This window comes from Oryx dammah, unplaced genomic scaffold (genome assembly GCF_014754425.2).
Source record: "Oryx dammah isolate SB20612 unplaced genomic scaffold, SCBI_Odam_1.1 HiC_scaffold_1, whole genome shotgun sequence".
In the NCBI taxonomy this organism is placed as follows: Eukaryota; Metazoa; Chordata; class Mammalia; order Artiodactyla; family Bovidae; genus Oryx; species Oryx dammah.
The window spans coordinates 38,561,860-38,585,169 of record NW_024070185.1 but is presented as its reverse complement, the minus strand read 5'-3'; the positions used below and the strand labels follow the sequence as shown (position 1 = coordinate 38,585,169).

The window sequence follows — 23,310 nt, the reverse complement described above, 5'->3', positions numbered from 1 at the left end:
AGCGCCGAAGTCTCAACGCCAGCCGCGACTCTCCCCCCGGCAGGTAGGGAGCGTTCTTGCTCACTGGCCAGTGTCTGGCGGCCTCACTCGCTTGGCACTTTAAAACGGGACTGCCACAGAGACCCTTTCTTTGGGATGGAGAGAGGAGAAGGGAAAGGGAGAGCATGTGCTGGTCTCGGTGATGTAGAGCCGATTACTTGTCTAACTTAATAAGAACAAGTAACAAATTTAGCTTTTCGTTAGGTGAGATTTTGTTTTGCTTATCTTGTAAGTACATACATGTTTCTGCGCGTTCATGACTGTGGTCCTGAGGTGGGTAAACGGGTCTAGAGGGAAATTTCTGGGCTGGAGGTCAGGACACCTGAGTCCTAGTACACTTTCAGCCGCTCACTAGCAGTCTGATCTGGGTAAGTCCTCACACCCGCAGCATCTCCTGAGGCCCCTTCCTGCTGTAAGAGCCGGGATACCTGAACCCGAGTTCTGGGGTCTGTCTGCTCTGAGGACTAAAGGAGTCCTGAAGGAGGGAATGAGGAGCCTGAGGAAAAAAATGTTAAAGCATTTCTTAACACTTTGAGCCTAGCCTATGTCAAAGTTGAGTTTGGATTTGTCTTATAGGGATGTCATATCAATATTACACCTTGTTTTGGGGGGCTTAATGTGGATGAGTTTCTAAGCTTTCTAAAATTGCTTTCTAAAAATGTGATTTTTTTTTATGGCTACATTCCATGATGCTGGATAACCAAACAAAATTAATCCCCTCATGCTGGATGTCAAGATTATTTAGAGGTTCACTATTTTAGCCACTCACCCAGCTTCATTGCTTATAAAAGCTAGAACATTGGTGATTATTTCCTTCAGATGAACTCTTAGAAGTATAACTACTAATCAAACTCTGAATGACTTAAGAGCCTTTGATACAGATTGAAAATTGCCTTCCAGAAAGGTTGTGCCAGTTCATATTGACAGTTGCCCAGCAGTTTATTAGAACTGTGACACTTTAAAAAAAATTCATAATAATAATCAACATTTTTCCCCCCAGTGGAATAGAGTAGGCAGAGGTTACAGGACAATAGTTAGAGTGTGTTCTTAAAGGAAGCCACAGAAATACTGTGGAACTGAAGCCACACCTGGGAAACGCAGAATAGCTCAGTGTGACTAAAGGGAGGGAGGCAGGGCACAGGATTTAGTTGGGTTTAATAGAGTTTGACAACAAAGGCTCGCAAAGAGTCGCACACAACTAAAGAGACTGAATATGAGCACAGAGGTTTACTAGATCAACTATCTTGATCTGTTAATTGAGTCGGTTTTCCCCTTGCTTGGAGACATTTTCAAACTCTAGGAATTTTTTAAAATCAAATCGTTCATATACATCAGATAAAAATCAAAGGAAACCCTGAACTAACAGGTAACACGACAGTCCTTGCTTTTAAGAAAACCTGAGTTCTTTTCCCTGACTTTCTGTCGTGTCTGCCCTACCTTGGTGAGATAGAGAAGTAGTATCAGTTCCATATTGGTATACTGGGTTCCCCCAGGGACAAACCTGCTTCCCCGTCCTGAATGAACCATCACTTCTTTCCTAGTTCACATTTTCTTACCCTTTGAATGTCTCAGTTCTTGTTCTGGGAATTTAGTTATACTGAGTTTCTTATCTGAAGACAATGTTAGTGTTCTTATCTTAGACCAACTGCCCTGATGTGGGGTTTAGAGGTCAAGAAAGAAAGAAACTGAAGTTGCTCAGTCGTGTCTGTCTCCTTGCAACGCAATGGACTGTATGTAGCCCGCCAGGCTCCTCCATCCATGGGATTTTCCAGGCAAGAATACTATAGTGGGTTGCTATTTCATACTCCAGGGGATCTTCCAGACCCAGGGATCAAACTCAGGTCTCCCGGATTGCAGGCAAACACTTTACCTTCTGAACACCAGGTAACTGTTAGAGGTCAAAGACCATGTCTACTTACAGGGTCTCTTACCTTCCCCCTACTATTCCCTCACTAACAATAGCTGTACTTCAAAGGAATGGAGCCCTGGAAGAGGAGGTATAATGAGGACTTAGGTAAACATCAGATCTAATCCCTCACCTTCCAGTAAACTTTCATTACCTCTAAAATTTTCAACCAGATTCGTCAAGAGATAGGAACTCCATCAAGGAATGTCATAAACACTGGAAAAATTAATTGAAATCTGTGAGTGGATTTAATGTGCCTCTGTTTTATGCAATAGTTCTTTGCTTGTTTTTTTAATAATTAAATTAGAATATATATATGCACATATGTGTGTACATATATGTAAAATAAGTGCTAGGTGAAGACACAGTGTAACTGGCACCAGTCATCCACATGTGTCAGAAACTAGGAAAATGCTGTTTCTCCTTGATCAGCAGTTCTACTTGGGGAAAATCTATCCTCAGGGCCTAGCCTGGGACCTGGTACACAGTAGGCACTTAACAAATATTTTCTGAATACACAAATACTTATGTTATTTTAAAAACTGAACACAATACTATACCTAACAACAGGGAAACTAAACATAATGGGGCCACTAAATAAGATACTTATAAATATTGTGTGGCAAAATGGAAAATATTCATCAAAATATTAAATTTAAAAAGTGGGTGTTATGTGTCTGATTGTTTTTAAAAGCTTCATAGGGGAAAATCTAGAAGAAAAATATATACTGAAATACTCACAGTGGTTGCAAGGTTTCTCAACCTTGTCATTGTTGACATTTGGGACCAGATGTATCTTTGCTGCAGGGGTTGTCATGGGCACTCTAGGATGTTTAGCAGCATCTCTGGCCTTTACTACTTTACTACTAGATAGTAGCAGATAGGGCCTCTAAAATCTTTTGATGTCTGTTGTCATATGCTTGTGTTTTTGTTTTTGTAAGATATATTTCTTAGAGAGGAAGTGAAAGCTAAATGGCATATACATTTAAAATTTTAATGGAGATTACCAAATTGCCCTCCGAAAAAAAAAGGTTATGTAACTTCACATTCCTATCAGTAGTTGTTAAGGAAACCCATTTGTTCATATCCTCATAAACACTAAATATTAGGAATACTTATAGTCTTAATCAAGCAAATAAGTGAAAAATTATGTCTCGTGTCTTAAACTATTATCTTTTCTTCATTGGTAAGATAGAGAATCCTTCCCTTTGTTTAGATGTCATTTGTATTTCTTATTCTCTGAACTGTATAGTAGAACCTTTGGCTCATTTTCCTGTTGGGTTGTATGTAGTTTTCTTACTGATTTTTAGAGCTATTTATATATATATGGCATAAATCTTCTGCCTTACATATGTGTAGCATTGATTAATTGATCAATTGTGATTTTTTGTATATATACAAAGGTCACAGAAATTCTTAAGGGGGAAAACTGGCTTTCTCTTCAAAGTGTGTAAATATATGTATATCATGAGAAAATGTTAATAAGTAAACAGATTTGCTGAACTATAACCCAAATCTTCTCTATTTACTGAATATATGCTCCTAGAAGAAAGAGAGTGATTTTTCTTTCCTGTTCACTGCTATATCTCTAGTGCCTAAAATAGTGCCAGGCACAGAAAAGGTATTCAATTAATGTTTGCTAAATTAAAGAATTGGTAGAATTTCAAGCAGGATGACACGATGAAGAGTAGAATCGAGGCAGATACCACTGAAAAAAGGCTGTGAGTGAGTCACGTCTTAGTATGAAGTGGTTGAAGCCAAATGTTTCTCCTTCTCACTCCCCCTGCTACTAGTGGAATCAGTTTATTGAGGGAATATAATATAATTTATAATTTGGAATAAGCAAAGGACAAAAGAACAGATTTTGGAAAGACGGCACCTTGATGAGAACTGGCATGGTTTGGATAATAATCTGGAAGAGTTGAATAGTTAAAGAGTAGGATGAGGGTTGGAGAAGGCAATGGCACCCCACTCCAGTACTCTTGCCTGGAAAATCCCATGGATGGAGGAGCCTGGTGGGCTGCAGTCCATGGGGTCCCTAAGAGTTAGACATGACTGAGTGACTTCACTTTCACTTTTCACTTTCATGCATTGGAGAAGGAAATGGCAACCCACTCCAGTGTTCTTGCCTGGAGAATCCCAGGAACGGGGGAGCCTGGCGGGCTGCCATCTATGGGGTCACACAGAGTCGGACATGACTGAAGCAACTTAGCAGCAGCAGCAGTAGCAGCAGGATGAAGGTATTCAGCTGCTGAGGGGAAAAGGCACTGAAGGGTGGGAGACGTGGAAGTCAGATTCTGCTTGCTTTGAAATTTTGTATAGGGCAGGCTTGGATTTCTAGAGATGTTACACTGTAGAAAAAAACCCATAAGATATTTGAGAGGATTTTGGTGCAATATTTTCATCTTGGTTTTCTTTGTGTGTACAAGTTTTTTCCAGGCCTTGTAATTAAATTTTTAAAGTCTCATCATAGTATCTTTTTTTTTTTCACTTAGATTTATATGACTGTGGGATATTATGTGAAGGTATTGAACTTCTAGATTCCCTGCTGCATTTTAACACTTACAAATCAGTCATTGTCTGGTTATCAGTAGACAGTTTCAATTAGAACTGCCAAGTCCCATAATGTCTGGGTATTCAATTATTGAATAAAGGAGTTTCCTTTTTTCTGTTTTCCATAATTAGGTCATTCCAGAAAGATGAGGATATATAGTGTCTTAACATTCATGGCTTACTGTTGTTTGCTGAAAGGTAAGACACAAAATCCTTCCATTAGGTTCTATATTTTAAATATTTTAACTATAAGATCAAAAGTGAAATAATAAAATGGATATAATTTTTATAGAGAGGACTTTTTATTCTTCCTTCATTATAGTTGATAAACATAATTCATAAACCTGTTTCACTGGACAAAGATATAAGGAGTATGGACACACTGAAAGAAACAAAATTAACCCCTATCCATTACTCCTTGTGTGCATGCTAAGTTGCTTCAGTCATGTCTGATTCTTTGCAACACTATAGACTATAGCCCGCCAAGTTCCTCTGTCCATGGAGATTCTCCAGGCAAGAATACTGGAGTGGATTTCCAGGTCCTCCTCCAGGGGATTTTCCCAACCCAGGAATTGAACTTGCATCTCTTACATCTCCTGCATTTGCAGGCAGATTCTTTACTACTAGTGCCACCTGAGAAGCCCATCTATTACTCATTATCCATTATCTATTTCCCAAGAATAATTACTGAAAATATCTGGGGAAATGGCCTATGTGTATACTCTTACATATTTGTTTTAAATAAGGACAGGATCATTCTATCCACCTTGCTCTATGACCTGTTTTATCCAATAAGTATATTCTAAGGAAGAATTGTAGCTTACATGGAATGTCAGGGTAACACAGTACCTGCATCAGCCTGAGATGCTCCCTAAATCTCTGTACTCATCTGGCCAGACAACTGATTAAGAGTTTGGGGCAATAAGTAGAGAGATCCATTGGAATCTATGATTTAGACTATGTAAAAGGCAAATAAGTGTCCAGTCAAAGGACATTCTGGGGATGTCCACATGAAACAAAGTCTTCCTGGTTATAAATACCCCTTTACCATGCACTAGTTCTACAGTAGTGTATGTTTATGAATTTTGGGACAACTTGTTTAGCTAATTTTATTATTCTAACTTGGGAGTGAGATATGTCTCAGGCTCACTGGATAAAATAAATATTTCAGGGAAGTAAGTCCGTAAGTGTAATTATCATGTAAGTGACCAGATAAAGCTTCTGTAAATCCTGGACTCATTCTATAAATTTTTTGAGGAGTTTTCCATCTTCTAAAGATTGGTTATCTTTCTTTTCAGCATTTACTATCACAGTTCCCAAGGACCTGTATGTGGTAGAATATGGCAGCAATGTGACGTTGGAATGCAGATTTCCAGTAGACAAACAATTAAACCTGCTTGTGTTAGTTGTTTACTGGGAAATGGAGGATAAGAAAATTATTCAGTTTGTGAATGGGAAGGAAGACCTGAACGTTCAACACAGTAGCTACCATGGGAGGGCCCAGCTGTTGAAGGACCAGCTCTCCTTGGGAAAGGCTGCACTTCAGATAACAGATGTGAAATTGCAGGATGCAGGGGTTTACTGTTGCTTGATCAGCTATGGCGGTGCCGACTACAAGCGGATTACTTTGAAAGTCAATGGTAAGATTTATTATAGATAATAAGGCACAACCTTTGTTAAAACCATATCTCAGTGTTGAACTTTTTGTTCTTGGAAGTCCAGCTTCACTTTCCACAGCAGCAGTCTGTTATTCATTCATTTGCACACTCATCCAATGAGTGTTGCTTGAGCACATCTCATTTGATAGTCCCCAGAGATCTAGAGCCAAACATGACAGTCAAGTTGCACAGTACATTCAGTTTTCCTAAAAATTCCTAATCTTCACTTTTTTATTATTATAAAAGTAATATGTATACACATACTTGCAAATAATTCACATACTATGGAAAAGGATACAATGAACTACAAAAATGTCTCTCCTCCCTTCGCCACTATATCTTCCATGGCATGCAAAGGTAATAATCACTATTTGTATGTTCCTCCAGGAATTTTTAAATTTAGTACCTATTTCTCAGTTTTATGAGGTCTGCCTGCATTTTCCTTCCTTGGAAACTCTCTATGTCAAATGTAAATACATATATTAAAAACAAATCCCATTGTAAAGTTCACATTCAAAAAGACTTGAAGTCAATCTATGAAGGCAAAAAATAATCATGTCAAGTATTGAATAAATGAAGAGTGTATGAACTGTGCTCACTGGGCACACTTTCATCTTAAAAATCTGTGCCAATATTATGTTAGAGCCTTGAAGAAGAACTGTGAGTGTCCAATTCCTAGGTACTGACCTATAAATATGATATCTGGCCACCTGGGTTCAAAATTTGGGATTGCTTCTAGCTAAATACGGAGAAGGAAATGGCAACCCACTCCAGTACTCTTGCCTGGAAAATCCCATGGACCGAGGAGCCTGGTAGGCTGCAGTACATGGGGTCACTAAGGGTCAGACACGACTGAGCAACTTCACTTTCATTTTTTACTTTCATGCATTGGAGAAGGCAATGGCAACCCACTCCAGTGTTTTTGCCTGGAGAATCCCGGGGATGGCAGAGCCTGGTGGGCTGCCGTCTATGGGGTCGCACAGAGTCGGACAGGACTGAAGCAATTTAGCAGCAGCAGCTAGCTAAATAAAGGAAAACACCTTAGCTGACCACCTCTGCTTTCACTGTTAAGATCCACAAAATTGAGAGCTGAAAGAATCCCAGACGAGAGCAGCTAGTCCAAACACCCAAAGAAATCTCCACAAAGGATCTTCTATTCACATACTTACTGCAATGATACCCTTGTCATTTGGACCTCCTTTCCATAGCCTTTTGTAATTTCTTTCAGATACTGAGTTGGAATCTGCCATCTATAGTCACAGTTTTGAGAGTATCTACTTGCTTCTTTCTTTCACATGGTGACCTTTTAATATGTGACTAGAGTTAGTGTTCCTTGGAGTTTCTATTCCTGACCTAAGCATCAGTCCAAAGATCTGTAATATGAATAAGAAAAGTTTACGTTTATCATAAAAGAGTAACTAATCATTATACACTCAAAATAAAATTTATATAGGAATGTGTCTTATTTCATGGTGTATCACTGGGCCTCTGAATTTGGCTCAGTTAATGCTACTGTTGTCAAAATCTCACTTGTCTTATGAAATAGATTTAATTTAATTGTATCTTACCATATGTTTCTCCAGAGCAGATATTTATAAAAACAAGCTGATGGGATCCCAGGTTGAGATTTTTAACTTTTTAACTTTTCTTCAGTCTATCAGGCATACTATATTTCAAGGTATTAAAGAAATGATCAAGACTTAGCTCTATGAATAGCCAGCATTGTTAGATCTTGGGTGGGTAGGAAGAGTATCAGCCTGGCATAAGTAGATTAGAAGGAAGTGCAGAGTATAAGCTTCTGCTTCCATAAGAAGAGTCTCTCATCAGCTTGTAGGGAGTATGCAGAGAGTGGGAAAGCTGTCCCTGTTGTAAAGTTGTTCTTCCAGTTTTTCTGGGCTCTGTAATGTCCCTTGTGGATTTGTGATTTTCTTTGCTGTAGTTTAACACAGTAGAAAACCTTTCAGCATTGATGGTTTTTCCAAGGTGGGGTCCTTGATGGAGCAAAACAGATGACCAGTCAGATTTGAGGATGTGATTTGTTTGACCATTCCATTTCATATTGTAAATTACTAAATTGGCATCCTAGTCCCAGAACATCTCATTGTCATTTGCACACAGTGGTCTTGGAGGTTACGTTGAGCTGCACTGAAAGCAAGCCAGACACCAAGCTTTCATTGCACTGAACCATTGCTGGCTTACATGAGCTTTACAACTCAGGGAAGTGTAACTCCTGAGTCATCTCCATATGCAAATAATTTCACGAGTAAAGCTGTCGAGCTTCTCTTCCCATCACTGCAAACATGTGGTCTCACAGCTTCCCCCCAGGGAGTTCAGTCACCATGGGATTTTAAAGGTGAAGCATTTCAAAACTAAAATTTGAGTTTAGTTTTAGATTAACTCAATTATTATTATCACTTTGGTATTATTGCACCTTTCATTTTTGTTTAAATACCAGATTCTCAGACATTTGACTTTTCAGTTGAAAATGTTATTTTCTCCTTAAACACTGAACCCTATAGCCAGGAAAATGAAGAGCCCATTTATACTTTCAAGAACTTAAATAGGACTAGGCAACTGAAAGAACAAAGTAAGTGTAGTTAGCCTGATAAAGCTAATTTGTTTGTAGGGACCAAGGATTAACTGCTTTACCACCCCCATCTCTCCCCCAAATTCACCAACCAGTCTTGTTTAAGTTTTTTCTGTAGCATTTGACCCCATATTGTGTAACATATCATATAAATGTACCTATATATTTTGTTACTATCTCTCTTCTTTTAGAACATACAGTCCACAAAGACAGAGACTTTGGTCTGTTATATTTATTGCTGTTTTCCTAGGACTTGGCATATAAGAGTAGTAGTAAGACAGGAACACATAAAAATTTTTTCTTGAATGAATGAATGATGTATTTCCTCAAATCGGATAAATCTAAAATTTTTGAAACTTGAACATGTTTGGATATATAAAAATTTATTTCCAAGGCTGTTTGTCAGGAGCTGTCAGTACTTCCTAAAGAATACCACGTGAGTGCACTTTGGTAGCAGTAAGAAGAGGAAGAGCAACTCTAGCAGTAATTCTGTAGTACTTAAGGGCCAGGCCCCACTCTAAGCACTTGGCCTGTACTACCACATTTAATCCTCAAATGACTCTATGGAGTCAGAGCTTATCATGTTAAAAATGCATATTTTTCACATTTTACTAGCTCTGAAATCTGAGTGTATCTTTGAGTAGGTAACAGCTTAGAGTCAGTGACATGTGGTGTTCCTCTCCTCATTTCATCGATGAGGAAACTGAGATCCAAAGAAATGTAAGTAATTTGCCAAGTTCATTCAACTATTAAGTGGTGAAGCCAGGTTCTAAACTCAAGCAATTTGGCTCTGAGGTCTGCCCTTAACAGCCAAGTTTTATTTTCTGTGTTTTTACCTCCAAAGTGTGTATTGAGCTATATTAATATGTTGACTTAAAACTACTATTAACTTTTCATGGTCTGGATTAGCACATGTGTACTCCAGATCTAGTAAACCACTCATCTGCAAATGTTTTTGATTAACTATCCCATCAGGAAAGCATGTTAAATTAATATATTTATGTGTGTGTGTGTGTTTATAAAGAATATATTTGTGTTAGTATATGGGTTATGTCATAGGAAATTAACAATTTTAAAGGCAAAAGAAATTGAACACCACCAATTTCATATGGTTCATATGAAAATACACTGGACAATCTATAAATATAAAAAATACAAATTTTAAAAAGATGACATGAGAATTTAATAAACATTATTTTCAACGTCTTACTAATTATGATGCTTCGCTATCATCAGCTAATTTCAAAGCAGAGTGTATCTCCGGTGAAATTCATCAATACCCAAAGTGGATGGTCTTGACAATCTTGAAGTTTTTTTTTTTAACCAATGCCTTGTCCTGTAGAGTTAGGTACTTGTTTTACTTCATCAAGTTGTGGTAAGAAGTATCACTCCTGCCATTTCCTTTTGGTTTTTGCTTAAATTATTGGTAATATCTTCAATGCTCATCTTCTTTGTGGGAAACCTTTTTATTAGTTGTTCATTTTGTAAGCAGGTTAGTTTAGTTAAAATTAGATAAGAGAACCTGAATATCTGTAATAATCTCAAACAAGTCACTGTCCTCCCTTTGGTGTTATAAAATTCCTCTATTCCTTTAAGACCCTCATGAGGCGCATGAAGTGAGGGGCAGTGTCAGTCAGTAAAATTTGTTAAGCTTAGATTATTTCTTAATTGTTATGATAAAAATACATATAAGTTCTAATATTTTATTCTTATACCATTAGTGGTAACACTAAACTATTAGGCGTAAAAACTATGCCAACAGAATAATAACATGTTAACATAGTTATAATGAATAAACATGAAATAAAGCTCTTAAGCGATATAAGTGCACTAATCTACTAAAATATTCAGTACATTGGATATCTTAATCCTAAAAGCATCCCAAATTAGTGATCTAAAATTTAATCGAAGTTAAATGATTTATTAAAATAACCAGCTAAAAAGTTTAAAAAATAAATATCATGATAGTATTCTAGATGAAATCCTAGAACAGCAAAAGGACAGTAGGGAAAATCTAGTGAAATGGAACAAAGTATAAGATTTAGTTAATAGTATTGTTCTACTGTTGGCTCCTTAGTTAGGACAAAGTACCATGGTAATGTAAGGTGGTGACAGTAGGGGAAACTGGGGAAGAGGTACACAGGTACCCTATACTATCTTTGCAACTTTTCTGTAAATCTAAAACTATTCTAAAATCCTATAAATGCACTTAAACTTTTAAAAGTACCATTCAGGAACATGTATCAACTTTTACAATGACATAATACTATTTTCATTCCTAATTTCTGATCATTCACCTAATGTTGAAAAAGTGAATGGCATATCAAAAAGAAATTTTCTGTTTATTAAATAAAATGTAAGAAAACAGTGCTGAACAGCTGGAGAGGTTTGTATTTATGAAGACACCTTTACAAACAAAGGGAAAATGTCCAGGAATAAATTTAAGAATTTGGTCCTTTATAAAAACTATAAAACTTTACTGAGAAACATATAAAGACTTGAACAAATGAACAGAGATGTTTTATATTTGGATAGAAAGACTACTGGTTTAAAGTTGAAAGTTCTCTTTTAAAACAATCTGTACATTTACTTTGACCTCAATAAAAATAGCAATATACTTTTTATAGCAAGATAGGTATTCCTTTAAGCCCAAACTTGGCCCAAGTATGACTGGAAGAGTTGAGGCCAAACTACCAGACATTCCCCACTGCTGAGACATCTGAGCTTTAAGATTATTTCTCTGAGAACAGCCTGGATTGGTATTCTATCTAAGGTTGACAAGACCAAAAAGCCACATGTCTAGTTCTGTGTTAAATGAAAGCCATGCCTTCTTTTTGTTCATGACCTAGCTCCATACCGCAAAATCTACCACACAATTTCTGTGGATCCAGTCACCTCTGAACATGAATTAACGTGTCAGGCTGAGGGTTACCCTGAAGCTGATGTCATCTGGACAAGTAGCGATCACCAAGTCCTGAGTGGCAAAACCAGCATCACCAATTCTAAGAGGGAGGAAAAGCTTTTCAATGTGACCAGCACACTGAGAATCAACACAACAGCTGACAAAATTTTCTACTGCACTTTTCGGAGATTAGGTCATGAGGAAAACAACACAGCTGAGTTGGTCATCCCAGGTAATATTTTGAACATCTCAATTAAAATGTGCCTAGTATTGTCTCTTGGTATGTAGCCTGATGCCTGCTCATCATAAACTTTCATTGTTTGTTGAATGAATGAATGAATAAACTCTATTTATATGAATGAACTACATTTATAAAATGCATTCTTCTTCCTCACCTCCATTCATCTGAGTCATATTTCTACTTAGTAAACATTAAGGACTGATGCTAAAGCTGAAACTCCAGTACTTTGGCCACCTCATGCAAAGAGTTGACTCACTGGAAAAGACTCTGATGCTGGGAGGGATTGGGGGTAGGAGGAGAAGGGGATGACAGAGGATGAGATGGCTGGATGGCATCACCAACTCGATGGACATGAGTTTGAGTAAACTCCAGGAGTTGGTGATGGACAGGGAGGCCTGGCGTGCTGCGATTCATGGGGTCACAAAGAGTCGGACACGACTGAGTGACTGAACTGAACTGAAACATTAAGCAAGCATTTATTCAATATGCTGTACATTCCAGGCATTAGAAGCTCATAGAAAAGTAAAAAACAGTTAACACTCTGCAGGAAATGGATAATAAAACAGGCAGTCTCATTTCATGTTAGAAATGCTCTTGTGGCCAGGGGGATCCAGAGGAGCACCTGAGAGGAAGACTCAACTCAGGCCATGTTTTAGGAATCCAGATCTGAGTGCGTCACAGCTGTTTCCTTCTTTCCAGAGTTTCTGTGGCAGGAAACAAATAGGATGTACTTTTCTACCTTATTCCAGATGGGAGAGTGCCTTCCTGCCCATTCTGTCTCCTCCGAGGTAGTCTTCTTAGTGCATAAATCAGTGTTCCCCTGGGCAAGCGACTTGATTTCTTCTGTGCTTTTCACTTTTCTTACATAGTTATAACCTATTGGGCAACAGTATCCTGGAAATACATGGGCTACAATGCATGAAAATGATTTGAGACTCTTGTTTGCACAGAATCAGCTATGTTTTTTATCTCACTTTCCTACAGAAGTGGGTAAGGCAGGATTTAATCTGGTGAGAGGCTCAGACCTTTAGAGAAGGTGAGCCTTGAGAGCATGATGTTAATATAAACCCAGAGGTCTTCTCAGAGGCACTTCTCACCACACTCTCCTCACCCCCACTAGATGTTGACAGTAAAGCTCTGATACTTCAGAGAGAACAACCCAAAAATTGAATAGAAAGGCAAACAATAGGAAAAGACAATCCAAGGTAGCCCTAAGAACAAAAAGAACAAAAGCAGTTTAGAAAATTAAAGAGTCACTTTGGGAGGAGCTGCATTAGTATTTCTCTGCCATTTAAAAGCTGTTTTTTAACAACTTATTTGTGGGAAGACCTAGGGTTAACTCACCTAACTGTTTGAAATATGTGTTCTCACCTGTCACCTGGGGGTTTTTTCTTTAATACTTGGCACACCTAATTCATAAAGTTATTACCAGACTTTGTAAACTGACAGCTACAGAAGAAAGACTGACTATGATTGTGGCTTTAAAACTTGAACTAGGTAATCACGAAGCATAGCTAATGGTGGGAGGTGGGAGTTCGTCTCTGAGCAGCATGTGCCATAAGACCGCTTTTCTTCCTGCAGGGGGCTGGAGATAGATTAGTGAAAAGTACCAGTGATTAGATGTCCCAAGGTGTTCAAACGGTGGAGAGAAAAAAACCAAACCGTGATCTACAATCATGGCCACAGATGGGGGAAGAAGGAGCTCTTTTGGGAGTGCCAGTTAGCCATCACATTGCATCTTTGCCATGTGCAGTAGGCTGCTAGCTTTTATATTAAGGAATGCAAGAAGTGAAATAATCAAGGCTATCATAGAATACTGAGCTGCCACTCCCTATGAAAAGCATTTTATTAACATTTAGCCTCACAAAAATTTCAGTATCATTTCCATTTTGTAGACTGGTTAAATGATTTGCCAGAGAACTCAAAGCTAGTGAGTAGCAGCAAAACTTCACCCCAGGTCCACCTGTCCAACACCTGGGCTGCTTCCAGTTTTCCATGTTGCCCCCATTTTCATATCTGAGGTATTTCACCATTCCAGCCACTCACTGGAAAGGAATTTTGGTACTTAAGAAAATGCTAACCTAAATTAAACTTCAAAGATGATTATTCTCTTGGTCCCTCCCAAAGAAAATTTTATCTTTAGTCAGTTTCATTTTATTTTGTTTTTCAGAACCATATCTAGATCCAGCAAAAACGAGGAATCACTTGGTGATTCTGGGAGCTCTCTTCTTGTTCCTGCATGTGACCCTGGCAGTCATCTTCTGCCTGAAAAGAAATGGTATCTCCTTTATTGTGACAGTCTCTGGTGGGGTTGTGGAAAAATGTATGAGAGTGCTACTGTTGTCACAGTGGCACTTGCCGGGCAGAGCCAGGGATGGTACATCTCCTGTAATGTGCAGGACAGTCCCATGTATCAGGAAACTACTCTACCCCAAATGCTAGGGGTGCCCCTAACAGGAAACAGTGATTTATAAAATGCCTTTCTATTAGCCTTCCCTTCCAGGGCCAACTTTCAATTATGCAAAGTATATTTTTAGCTACTGTTCTGTAGCATCATTTGAATTGGAGGGTGGCAGTAAACACTTGTAGTAACATTTCTAAGGGGTTGAGAGTTGGATCATGGCTGCAGGCAAACCTGACTTGCCTCTGCAAGGTAGCACAAAGATACTCCACTGTTTCACAGCAGTTATAGTGAAGCTGTGCAGGATTGCAGGGTGAAGATCAGGAGAAAAAGGGTGTGCATGGAGGTTGAAGAAGACCAAGTGTTAAACAGTTTCTTTCTATCATGCAAATAACCACAGACTTACAGGAAAGAGTTAAAATTCCTGTTGGTTTCAGTTGAATTTGTCTTGAGTTAGTTATACTGTTATATTGAGCTGGCTTCTGGGAGCTTTAAATAATAAAAATAGTTCCTTATGTAGAACAGTGGTACTTTTACCACAGAGCAGTTTGCTGAAGGTATTATATAGTTTTCAAAGTAATTTTAATGTGTATATTTCTCTATTTACCCAAGGGGACAATTAAAATTCAGGAAAATGTGTCTATTCAAATAATTTCCTTTCATTTTAAGATGATTCAGAGTAAACATTTCCCTAATACTTTGAGAAGTATACCAAAGGATCCGATGATGATCTGTGTATAGAGTTATCTGATGGCAAATAGGGAAGTGGAAAATGGAAGGGAATTCCAAAAGTTGTTGAGAAATTCCCTACAACCCCTTAAGAGGTGGGTGGATCTGGGAAAGTGGTGTAATTGAGGGAGTGGAGGTCAGCTTCTTTTAATGAACAGAGAACTGAGACAGCCAGACTAGTTTCAGTGATAGGAAGATCCTGAGGTGGTGTTGATTTGTCCAAGGAAGTGGCTGTGACCACAACTTGCATTTCCATGTGAAAAATCATTAACTGGCATTAGAAAGGGCTAGAAAACTAAAGTATAATAAAGTGTCTCAGGATATGGTACATCTGTGGGGGAAGATTAAAAAATAAAAGTATATACCCCTGAAGAAAATTTAGAAACAAAAGTATGTGTTCTAAACTGTTGGGACCCCTGGAAAAAGGAAGTCTACCAGATTTCCTAAGGAATTAGAAATATTTCATAGGAACCTAGGATTTAAACTTGGGTCACTGTGTGGGATGTATAGTTGTATTACATGAAAATAAAAATAACTTTTTTCTTCAAGTGAGAAAGATGGATGTAGAAAAATGTGGCACCCAAGATACGAATTCAGAGCAACAAAATGGTAAGAATTTTAGCAGGGATTGGAAGTTGAAGAAAGGAAACAAAAAGTTAAAGAACAAGGGGAAAGCTATCATTATAATCTCCCCTTATTTTACTGAATGCTGAGTGTTGGAACTACTAGCTCCTATTTGTTTCACGACTCTGATATAAGAACAGTTCCTACAGTCTGAGATTTAGGGATAGCAGAGGGGAGTAGAGGGATGGCCCTTTGGGGAGGTGGGAGAAGGAGGCAGCTTCTCTCTGCTAGGTCCTTTGCTTTGCATCCTAACATCTCCCTGCATTAGGGGACCAAGTTGATTTATGTGGATGGGTGATAGATGAATGGATGGGTAGATAGATAAAACTTTTATATTGGGCACTGTGTGTACTGCTTCATGTACAATACCTCAATCTTCTCCCTCCGCAATATCAAAGAAGATTTATTTTTTTATTATCCCAGGATAATACTAGATTATCCTGTTTTATAGTGGAGAAAGCAAAGAATCAAGAAGATAATATGAATTGCTCAAGAACACAAGTCTTGACAAAAATCAGGCTTTGAAGCTTGCTAACCTGACCATGGAACCTAACTCTTAACTTGTTTACTTAAATCTGTTTCACCACAAATGTCTACATTTGTAGAAGTCCAGAAAGACCTCACCCAATCAAGATCATTGAACCAAGAAGAAAACTATATTAAGGTTTCTGATTCTTCTTATGTAATTCGAAACCAAACTTCACAATAAGCCCAGGTTTAACGTTAGTCTAATTACCCTATAGTCCATAACACTCATTTGTGTTGTAAAGCTAATTAGTGAGTGTTGTTTGGAGCTTCTTAGAGTGACAGACCATCCCAATTTGCCAAGAGGTAAGGGTTTTCTCAGAGCATGAGTCTTTCAGTTTCATAACCAGGACAGTTCCTGGCAAACCATGGTAGATGGTTACAGTCTATCATGTAAAGGGAATTGGGCATAAGTATAATGATTCTTTGTCTTGTTGAAAGCTTATTATATCCCCTAGCAAATATACCTTATGTTTCTCATTTTCACTCTCCAGCTACACAGCTTGAGGAGACGTAATCCAGTGTTGAAACTTCTGATCTTAAAACAGGGATTCTCAGCCTGTGGTTTGGATTTATCAGACCAGAGATATGCAGTGGGCCAGGGGCTGCAGATGATGTAGAACTTAGAAAGCCCAAGCTCTGAAAACAGAAGCTGAGAAAGAAGAGGACAAAGGAAGAAGGAATAAAGGTACTGTGGAAGGAAACATTGGTACTTCCAAATGGTGGAAGACTCATCAATACATGTGAAAAGGAGAAAGGACACTTCTAAATGATGAACCTCCATACACATTATCCATCACTCATCTTAGGAAAACAGGTTGAGATTCCCTGATTTAATGGTCAGTTCCTACAGAAGTGCCCTTTGTCTTTACTCAGTGTCTTGATTTGTCTTCTGGTTGATTGAGCGTCCCAGTGTTGCCACAGTATTTGAGTATGATTTATTTTTATTTATTTTGAGTCTGTGGGGTCTTGTCATGTGAGTGTGGCTATGAGTGATTTCTTTTGAAGATATGCTGTAGTAGAAATTAACACTTTGTCACCAGACCAAATTTACTGCTCAATGACTTGTGCATGTCAAGTAAAATGTAGTATTTGTAAAGTACTTGATATCCTCTATAACTGTCAGTACTTAAGAATCATAGAGAACAAACCATTAGTTTGTATAAGATATTTTTAATACCTTGTTTAACCCACTGATACTTCAATTGACTTGGATAATCTTATTTTCAGACCTCAAAATAAGATAAGTTACCAAAATATCTCTTACATTTAAATATCAGCTTTACAACTATGTGTGCACATAATCTCGTTTCATCCCTGTAGCAAGTGTGTTGTGGTAAGCACTATTATTCTGCCTGTTTCACAGCTGAGGGAGTGGAGATACAGAAACTTGACCAAGGCAATACATAGCAGACTTCAGATTTCCAAAGCTGTTACCCTTCATCCTTTTATTTATTTATTTATTTAAGTTTAGGTATAGTTGATTTACAGTGTTGTGCCAATCTCTGCTCTTAAGCAAAATAACTCTGTTTTATATATATATATATATATATATATGTTCTTTTTTAATTATTAAAGAATTAATGCTAACGCTAATGCTAAGTCACTTCAGTCGTGTCCGACTCTGTGTGACCCCATAGACGGCAGCCCACCAGGCTCCCCTGTCCCTGGGATTCTCCAGGCAAGAACACTGGAGTGGGTTGCCACTTCCTTCTCCATTAAAGAATTAATAAAAACACTTTTTAAACCTTCCGTCCTTTTAGAATATAATTGACAGCTATGCTTTACTTTAAGACATGTTCATTCAGCAAACATTTGGGAAGTGCCCTAACGTCTCAATCACCATGCCAGGCAGAGTCTACAGATATGAGCAAAATAAGGAAACTTCCCTCTAGGAGCTCATAGTGTAATAAGGACATCAGTAAGAAAATGTATGCTACAATATGGTCCATTATAGCACAAGGTATAAGAGGAGAAAAATGTTGTAAGGCGGAAAGTTTAGAAAGCTTCCAAAGGAGGAGGGGATTCTCTAGGTAGCCAGCCAGTGTGTTCCTGGACAGTTGAAAAGCATAAATATTTTAAAAATAAAAGTGACTTCAGTTTATGAGATGTCAGTATTCTTTAAAACCATGGAAAATGGCTCTGGAAATCCTTTTCTATCACTGTATTTACCCCTGATTTGTTTGCCTTTGCCATGAAATTTGATGCTTATTTATATAGGGCCTGGTATTGTTAATAGCAGGTTTCTTTTTTATTTAAATGCAACTGAATTTTGAATTTATACTTGTTCATGATTCGAAATGCAAAAAGTCCTGGAGGAGACATTAAAAAGTCTCCATTCCATCCTCCTACTCATCTAGTTTCCCTTTCCAGAAGCAACCACTGATCTTTTGTTCATTTGTCTTCTAAAGATATTCTGTGAATATATGTGGAAATACTTGTAAAATGTGTACATATTTTTGATTTTTGCTCTTTTCCACATAAGTGGTAATGCATTATGCATCTGCTGTGCACTTTGCTATTTTTATTTAATATACTATTTCTTATGTAGTAGATAGAAGAAATGTGAAGTCCCCAGAGGCTGGGCTCTGTCTTGTTTGTTCTAGGTCATCTTTCCCATAGCCTCTTAGTGTCTTTCAGAAGATGTGTGTGCATGCTGAGTCACCAGTCATGTCCCTGTGCGACTCTATGGACTGTAGCCTGCCAGGCTTCTCGGTCCATGGAATGCTCCAGGCGAGAATACTGGAGTGAGTTGACCTGCTCTTCTCCGATCTCCCCATCCCAAGGATCAAGTCCACGTTTGATCTTATGGGAGACATAAAAGAAGTGGGTTCGATCCCTAGGTCGGGAAGATCACCTGGAAGAGGGCAGGGCAACCCATTCCAGTATTCTTGCCTGGAGAATTCCATGGACAGAGAAGCCTGGCAGGCTACAGTCCCAGGGCAGTACATACCAAATAGTTACTACATTTAGACAACCAGCCTTTGTTGAGTACTTGCTCTGTGACTGTGTTTGGATTTGGTTTATTTTGTGTTTCTCAAAGAGAGAATGTGTTTCTCACAATGGATTTTCCAGAATATACCATGTCAACCTGGCCTTAAAGGATTACTTTATTGCTAAGTCTGTTTGACAGAATCATGTCTGGAACTTGGTTGTTTTTTTTTTTCCTCTTGAGTATAAACTTGACTTTGATGTTGCACTTGCAAAATATGTGTTCTTTTTGGATTCCAGTCAAGAACCTTGACCCTAGATCCTCATTTGTGCCAGAAAAGGCTTATGAGGCCTGTGAGCTGTCTGAACCCTTGAATCCAACCAGTTCTTACCACTACACAGGTCTCCTAAGATATTGCTTTCCAAAGGTTCAGATGCCCTCCAAGGAGATCCCAGAATATTTCTTCCCTCCTCACTTACCTGGATCAATGACAAGGAAAGTATTCTTTGCTTTGCCATATATTAAGGCTGAAGAAACAGAATCTCCAACAGCAATTTTCCTGTTATCTTTTTATACATGTTCATTTGCACAATATCCCTTGTTTGGGTGACAGTATCCTTTGTTTTGTGTGAAGTACAAGCAAGAATTTTGGTTCAGCAAGTTGTGAAGTCTGTTTATTCCATTCCTAAATCTTAATGCCTTTTTGTGGTGTTGGATTTGTAAGGCACTTTATTCCTTTGTCTTGTGTTTCATTGTAAATGATATAGGCAGAGATGATATCTAATTCTGCATTTGTCATTGTTTACACATGCATTAATTTAATAAAATGTTCTTATTTATTTTGTTCCTCAGTTCATCTGCATATCGATTTTCTTGTTTCCTACATGTTTTATAAAAACATACTGAGTTTAACATTGCGATGCAAACAATTACTTGGAATATCTTCAGCTACGTTCTTAGTTCTGTTTTTCATAGCTACGTAAACATAGCTTCTATGTTTACACAGTATACTCTTGCAACCCATATGATAAAAAATATCAAAAGCATGTTTTAAAGAATGTATTGAAAATTTTCATCCTCTCTCACTCGATAGCTTCCTTTAGGATAGTACCAAGAAGAGAGTCAAAATTGTGATGTTCAGATCACTATTGTGAAGATCTGAGGGAAGGGAGATGACAGAAAAGTGATCTTCGAGAGAACTATAAGGAAATGAAGGGACTTTCCTTTACAAGAGTACTCTTCTCAGATCAGTAGACATGGCTATGCAAGCCCATGCATGTGAAGCTGGATTTATTCAGTCATCAGGTTCTGAAAAGGAAGTGAGAAACCTAGAACAAAGTTGAGGATTAAGGCCTGGCACAGGGTGGGACAGTAAGATTTAATGTGTCAACTAACTTATGTAGTCATCAATCTTACTTTAAAGAGACTTTTAATCATTTCTCTAAATCAGACACTCTTAAAAGATAATGATGACTATTTCTAAGAATATATGACAGATTATAGATGATTCTAATGAAAAAGCATCAGTATCTTTGTAGAATGGTGATATAATGTTAATGCTACTGCTGGGAAATGAAAGCAATAAAAATCTTTAGCTAACATCAGAATATTTCACCTTTCTGACCAGACTTCCTGGCTGGCTTTGGTGGTCATGGTTCTGGATGAAATTTTGTGACATTGGAAGGGTCTATACTGTAGGAAAGTTAGCCTGAAAATGGACCATGAGCTTTCATTATGGTTTTACTCCAGTCCCATTTATAAGCATGTGACTGTCTGCCACAAGTGGACCAAATATATTTTTATCTAAATATTTTAGAAACATATCAGTTCAGTTCAGTCACTCAGTCATGTCCGCCTCTTTGTGACCCCAAGAATTGCAGCATGCCAGGCCTCCCTGTCCATCACCAACTCCCAGAGTTTACTCAAACTCATGTCCAGCGAGTCGGTGATACCATCCAGCCATCTCATCCTCTGCCGTCCCCTTCTCCTCCTGCCCCCAATCCCTCCCAGCATCAGGGTCTTTTCCAATGAGTCAACTCTTCGCATGAGGTGGCCAAAGTACTGGAGCTTCAGCTTTAGCATCATTCCTTCCCAAAAAATCCCAGGACTGATCTCCTTTAGAATGGACTGGTTGGATCTCCTTGCAGTCCAAGGGACTCTCAAGAGTCTTCTCCAACACCATAGTTCAAAAGCATCAATTCTTTGGCACTCAGTTTTCTTCACAGTCCAACTCTCACATCCATTCATGACCACTGGAAAAACCATAGCCTTGACTAGAGACAGACCTTTGATGGCAAAGTAATATCTCTACTTTTAAATATGCTATCTAGGTTGGTCATAACTTTCCTTCCAAGGAGTAAGTGTCTTCTAATTTCATGGCTGCAATCACCATCTGTAGTGATTTTGGAGCCCCCCAAAATAAAGTCTGACACTGTTTCCACTGTTTCCCCATCTATTTGCCATGAAGTGATGGGACCAGATGCCATGATCTTCATTTTCTGAATGTTGAGCTTTAAGCCAACTTTTTCACTCTCCTCTTTCACTTTCATCCAGAGGCTTTTTAGTTCCTATTCACTTTCTGCTATAAGGGTGGTGTCATCTATAGGTTACTACTATTTTAAAACTTAGAATTCAGAATTAACTTTTTCACTATATATATATATATATATATATATAAAACCAAATTTGTGAAGATAAATACATTTCATTTTTATAATTTTTCCCTATTCCAGGCCCCCTAAGTTTCAAGGAAATTAATATTAGAAACCAAATTTTTCCTATTATAATTTAAATATTTTCAGAATTATCTGTATTTTAAAAGAGATTAGGGCCTTTCCTGGTGATCTACTGGCTGAGACTCAGTGCTCTCAATGTAGGAGGCCTGGGTTTAATCCCTGATCAGGGAGCTAGATCCCATATGCCACAATTAAGGGTTTGCATGCTGCCACCAAAGATCCTGCATGCTGCAACAAAGATGGGAGATTCTATATGCCGCAACTAAGACTTGGTGCAACCAGATAAATAAATATTTTTAAGAGGTTAAATTTTAACCAAATTGAAGCAGTTATCATTCTGTTGCTCAGTTGTGTCCGATTCTTTGTGACACTATGGACTGCAGCATGCCAGGCCTTCACTGTCTCCCAGAGTTTTCTCAGACTCATGTCCATTGAGTCGGTGATGCCATCCAACCATCTCAGCCTTTGTTGCCCCCTTCTCCTCCTGCCCTCCATCTTTCCCAGCATCAGTTGCTTTTACAGTGAGTTGACTGTTCACATCAGGTGGCCAAAGTAGTAGAGTTTCAGCTTTAGCATCAGTTCTTCCAATGAATATTCAGGACTGATTTCCTTTAGGATTCACTGGTTGGATCTCCTTTCAGTCCAAGGGACTCTCAAGAGTCTTCTCCAACACCACAGTTCAAAAGCATCAATTCTTCGGTGCTCAGCCTTCTTTATGGTCCAACTCTCACATCTGTACATGATGCTGCTGCTGCTGCTGAGTTGCTTCAGTCGTGTCCGACTCTGTGCGACCCCATAGACGGCAGCCCACCTGGCTTCCCCATCCCTGGGATTCTCCAGGCAAGGGGTACATGACTACTGGAAAAACTGTAGCTTTGATTATATGGATCTTTCTCAGCAAAGTGATAGCTCTGCTTTTTAATATACTGTCTACATTTGTCATAGCTTTCTTGCAAGGAGCAGGTGTCTTAATTTCATGGTTGCAGTCACCATCCACAGTGTTTTTGGAGCCCAAGAAAATAAAATAATTATGATAATTACTATTTATTGAGCATGTACTCTGTGTCAGGCACTAGGATTACACACATTATCTCATTTAATGTCATGGCCTTGTGATGAGGTGTGCCACAAAAGTGCACCACATTTACCTGGAAAGCTACCAAATCAGGAAAGTTAAGAAAAACTGGAGCGTTCATAAGGCATGGAATTCCCTGGTGGTACAGTGGATAAGAATTTGCCTGCCAATGCAGGGGACATGAGTTTGATCCCTGCTCCAGGGAGATTCTATGTTCTGTGGAGCAACTAAACCTGTGTGCCACAACTGCTGAGACTGCATGCTGCAACTCCTGAAGCCCCTGCATCTAGAGCCCATGCTCCTCAACAAGAGAGGTCACTGCAGTGAGAAGCCTGAGCACCTCAACAAAGAGTAGCCCCAGCTTGCTGCAACTAGAGAAAACCCACATGGAGCAATGAAGAAC

General features: G+C 38.5%; 1 protein-coding gene across 2 annotated transcripts; it reads left to right on the top strand.

Moving 5' to 3' along the window:
- LOC120864969 (programmed cell death 1 ligand 1-like) lies at window positions 1-18,138 on the top strand. 2 transcript variants are annotated; one of them, XM_040242128.1, is made up of 7 exons: window positions 1-43; window positions 4,631-4,696; window positions 5,797-6,138; window positions 11,593-11,877; window positions 14,057-14,164; window positions 15,566-15,625; window positions 16,660-18,138. In XM_040242128.1, exons 2-7 carry the CDS (start codon window positions 4,645-4,647, stop codon window positions 16,680-16,682), a joined length of 870 nt encoding a protein of 289 aa, XP_040098062.1. In that variant the 5' UTR covers window positions 1-43; window positions 4,631-4,644; the 3' UTR covers window positions 16,683-18,138. The 2 variants fall into 2 exon arrangements, with proteins under 2 accessions (XP_040098062.1, XP_040098047.1); XM_040242113.1 differs by lacking the exon at window positions 16,660-18,138 and having other exon boundaries at window positions 15,566-16,166.
- Window positions 18,139-23,310: the final 5,172 nt, after the last annotated feature.

Coding starts and splice junctions, on each gene's coding strand:
- LOC120864969 (XM_040242113.1), top strand. CDS start 4,645: ATGAGGATATATAGTGTCTTAACATTCATGGCTTACTGTTGTTTGCTG. Junction 4,697..5,796: donor TTACTGTTGTTTGCTGAAAG/GTAAGACACAAA, acceptor CTTTCTTTTCAG/CATTTACTATCACAGTTCCC. Junction 11,878..14,056: donor AGCTGAGTTGGTCATCCCAG/GTAATATTTTGA, acceptor TTTGTTTTTCAG/AACCATATCTAGATCCAGCA.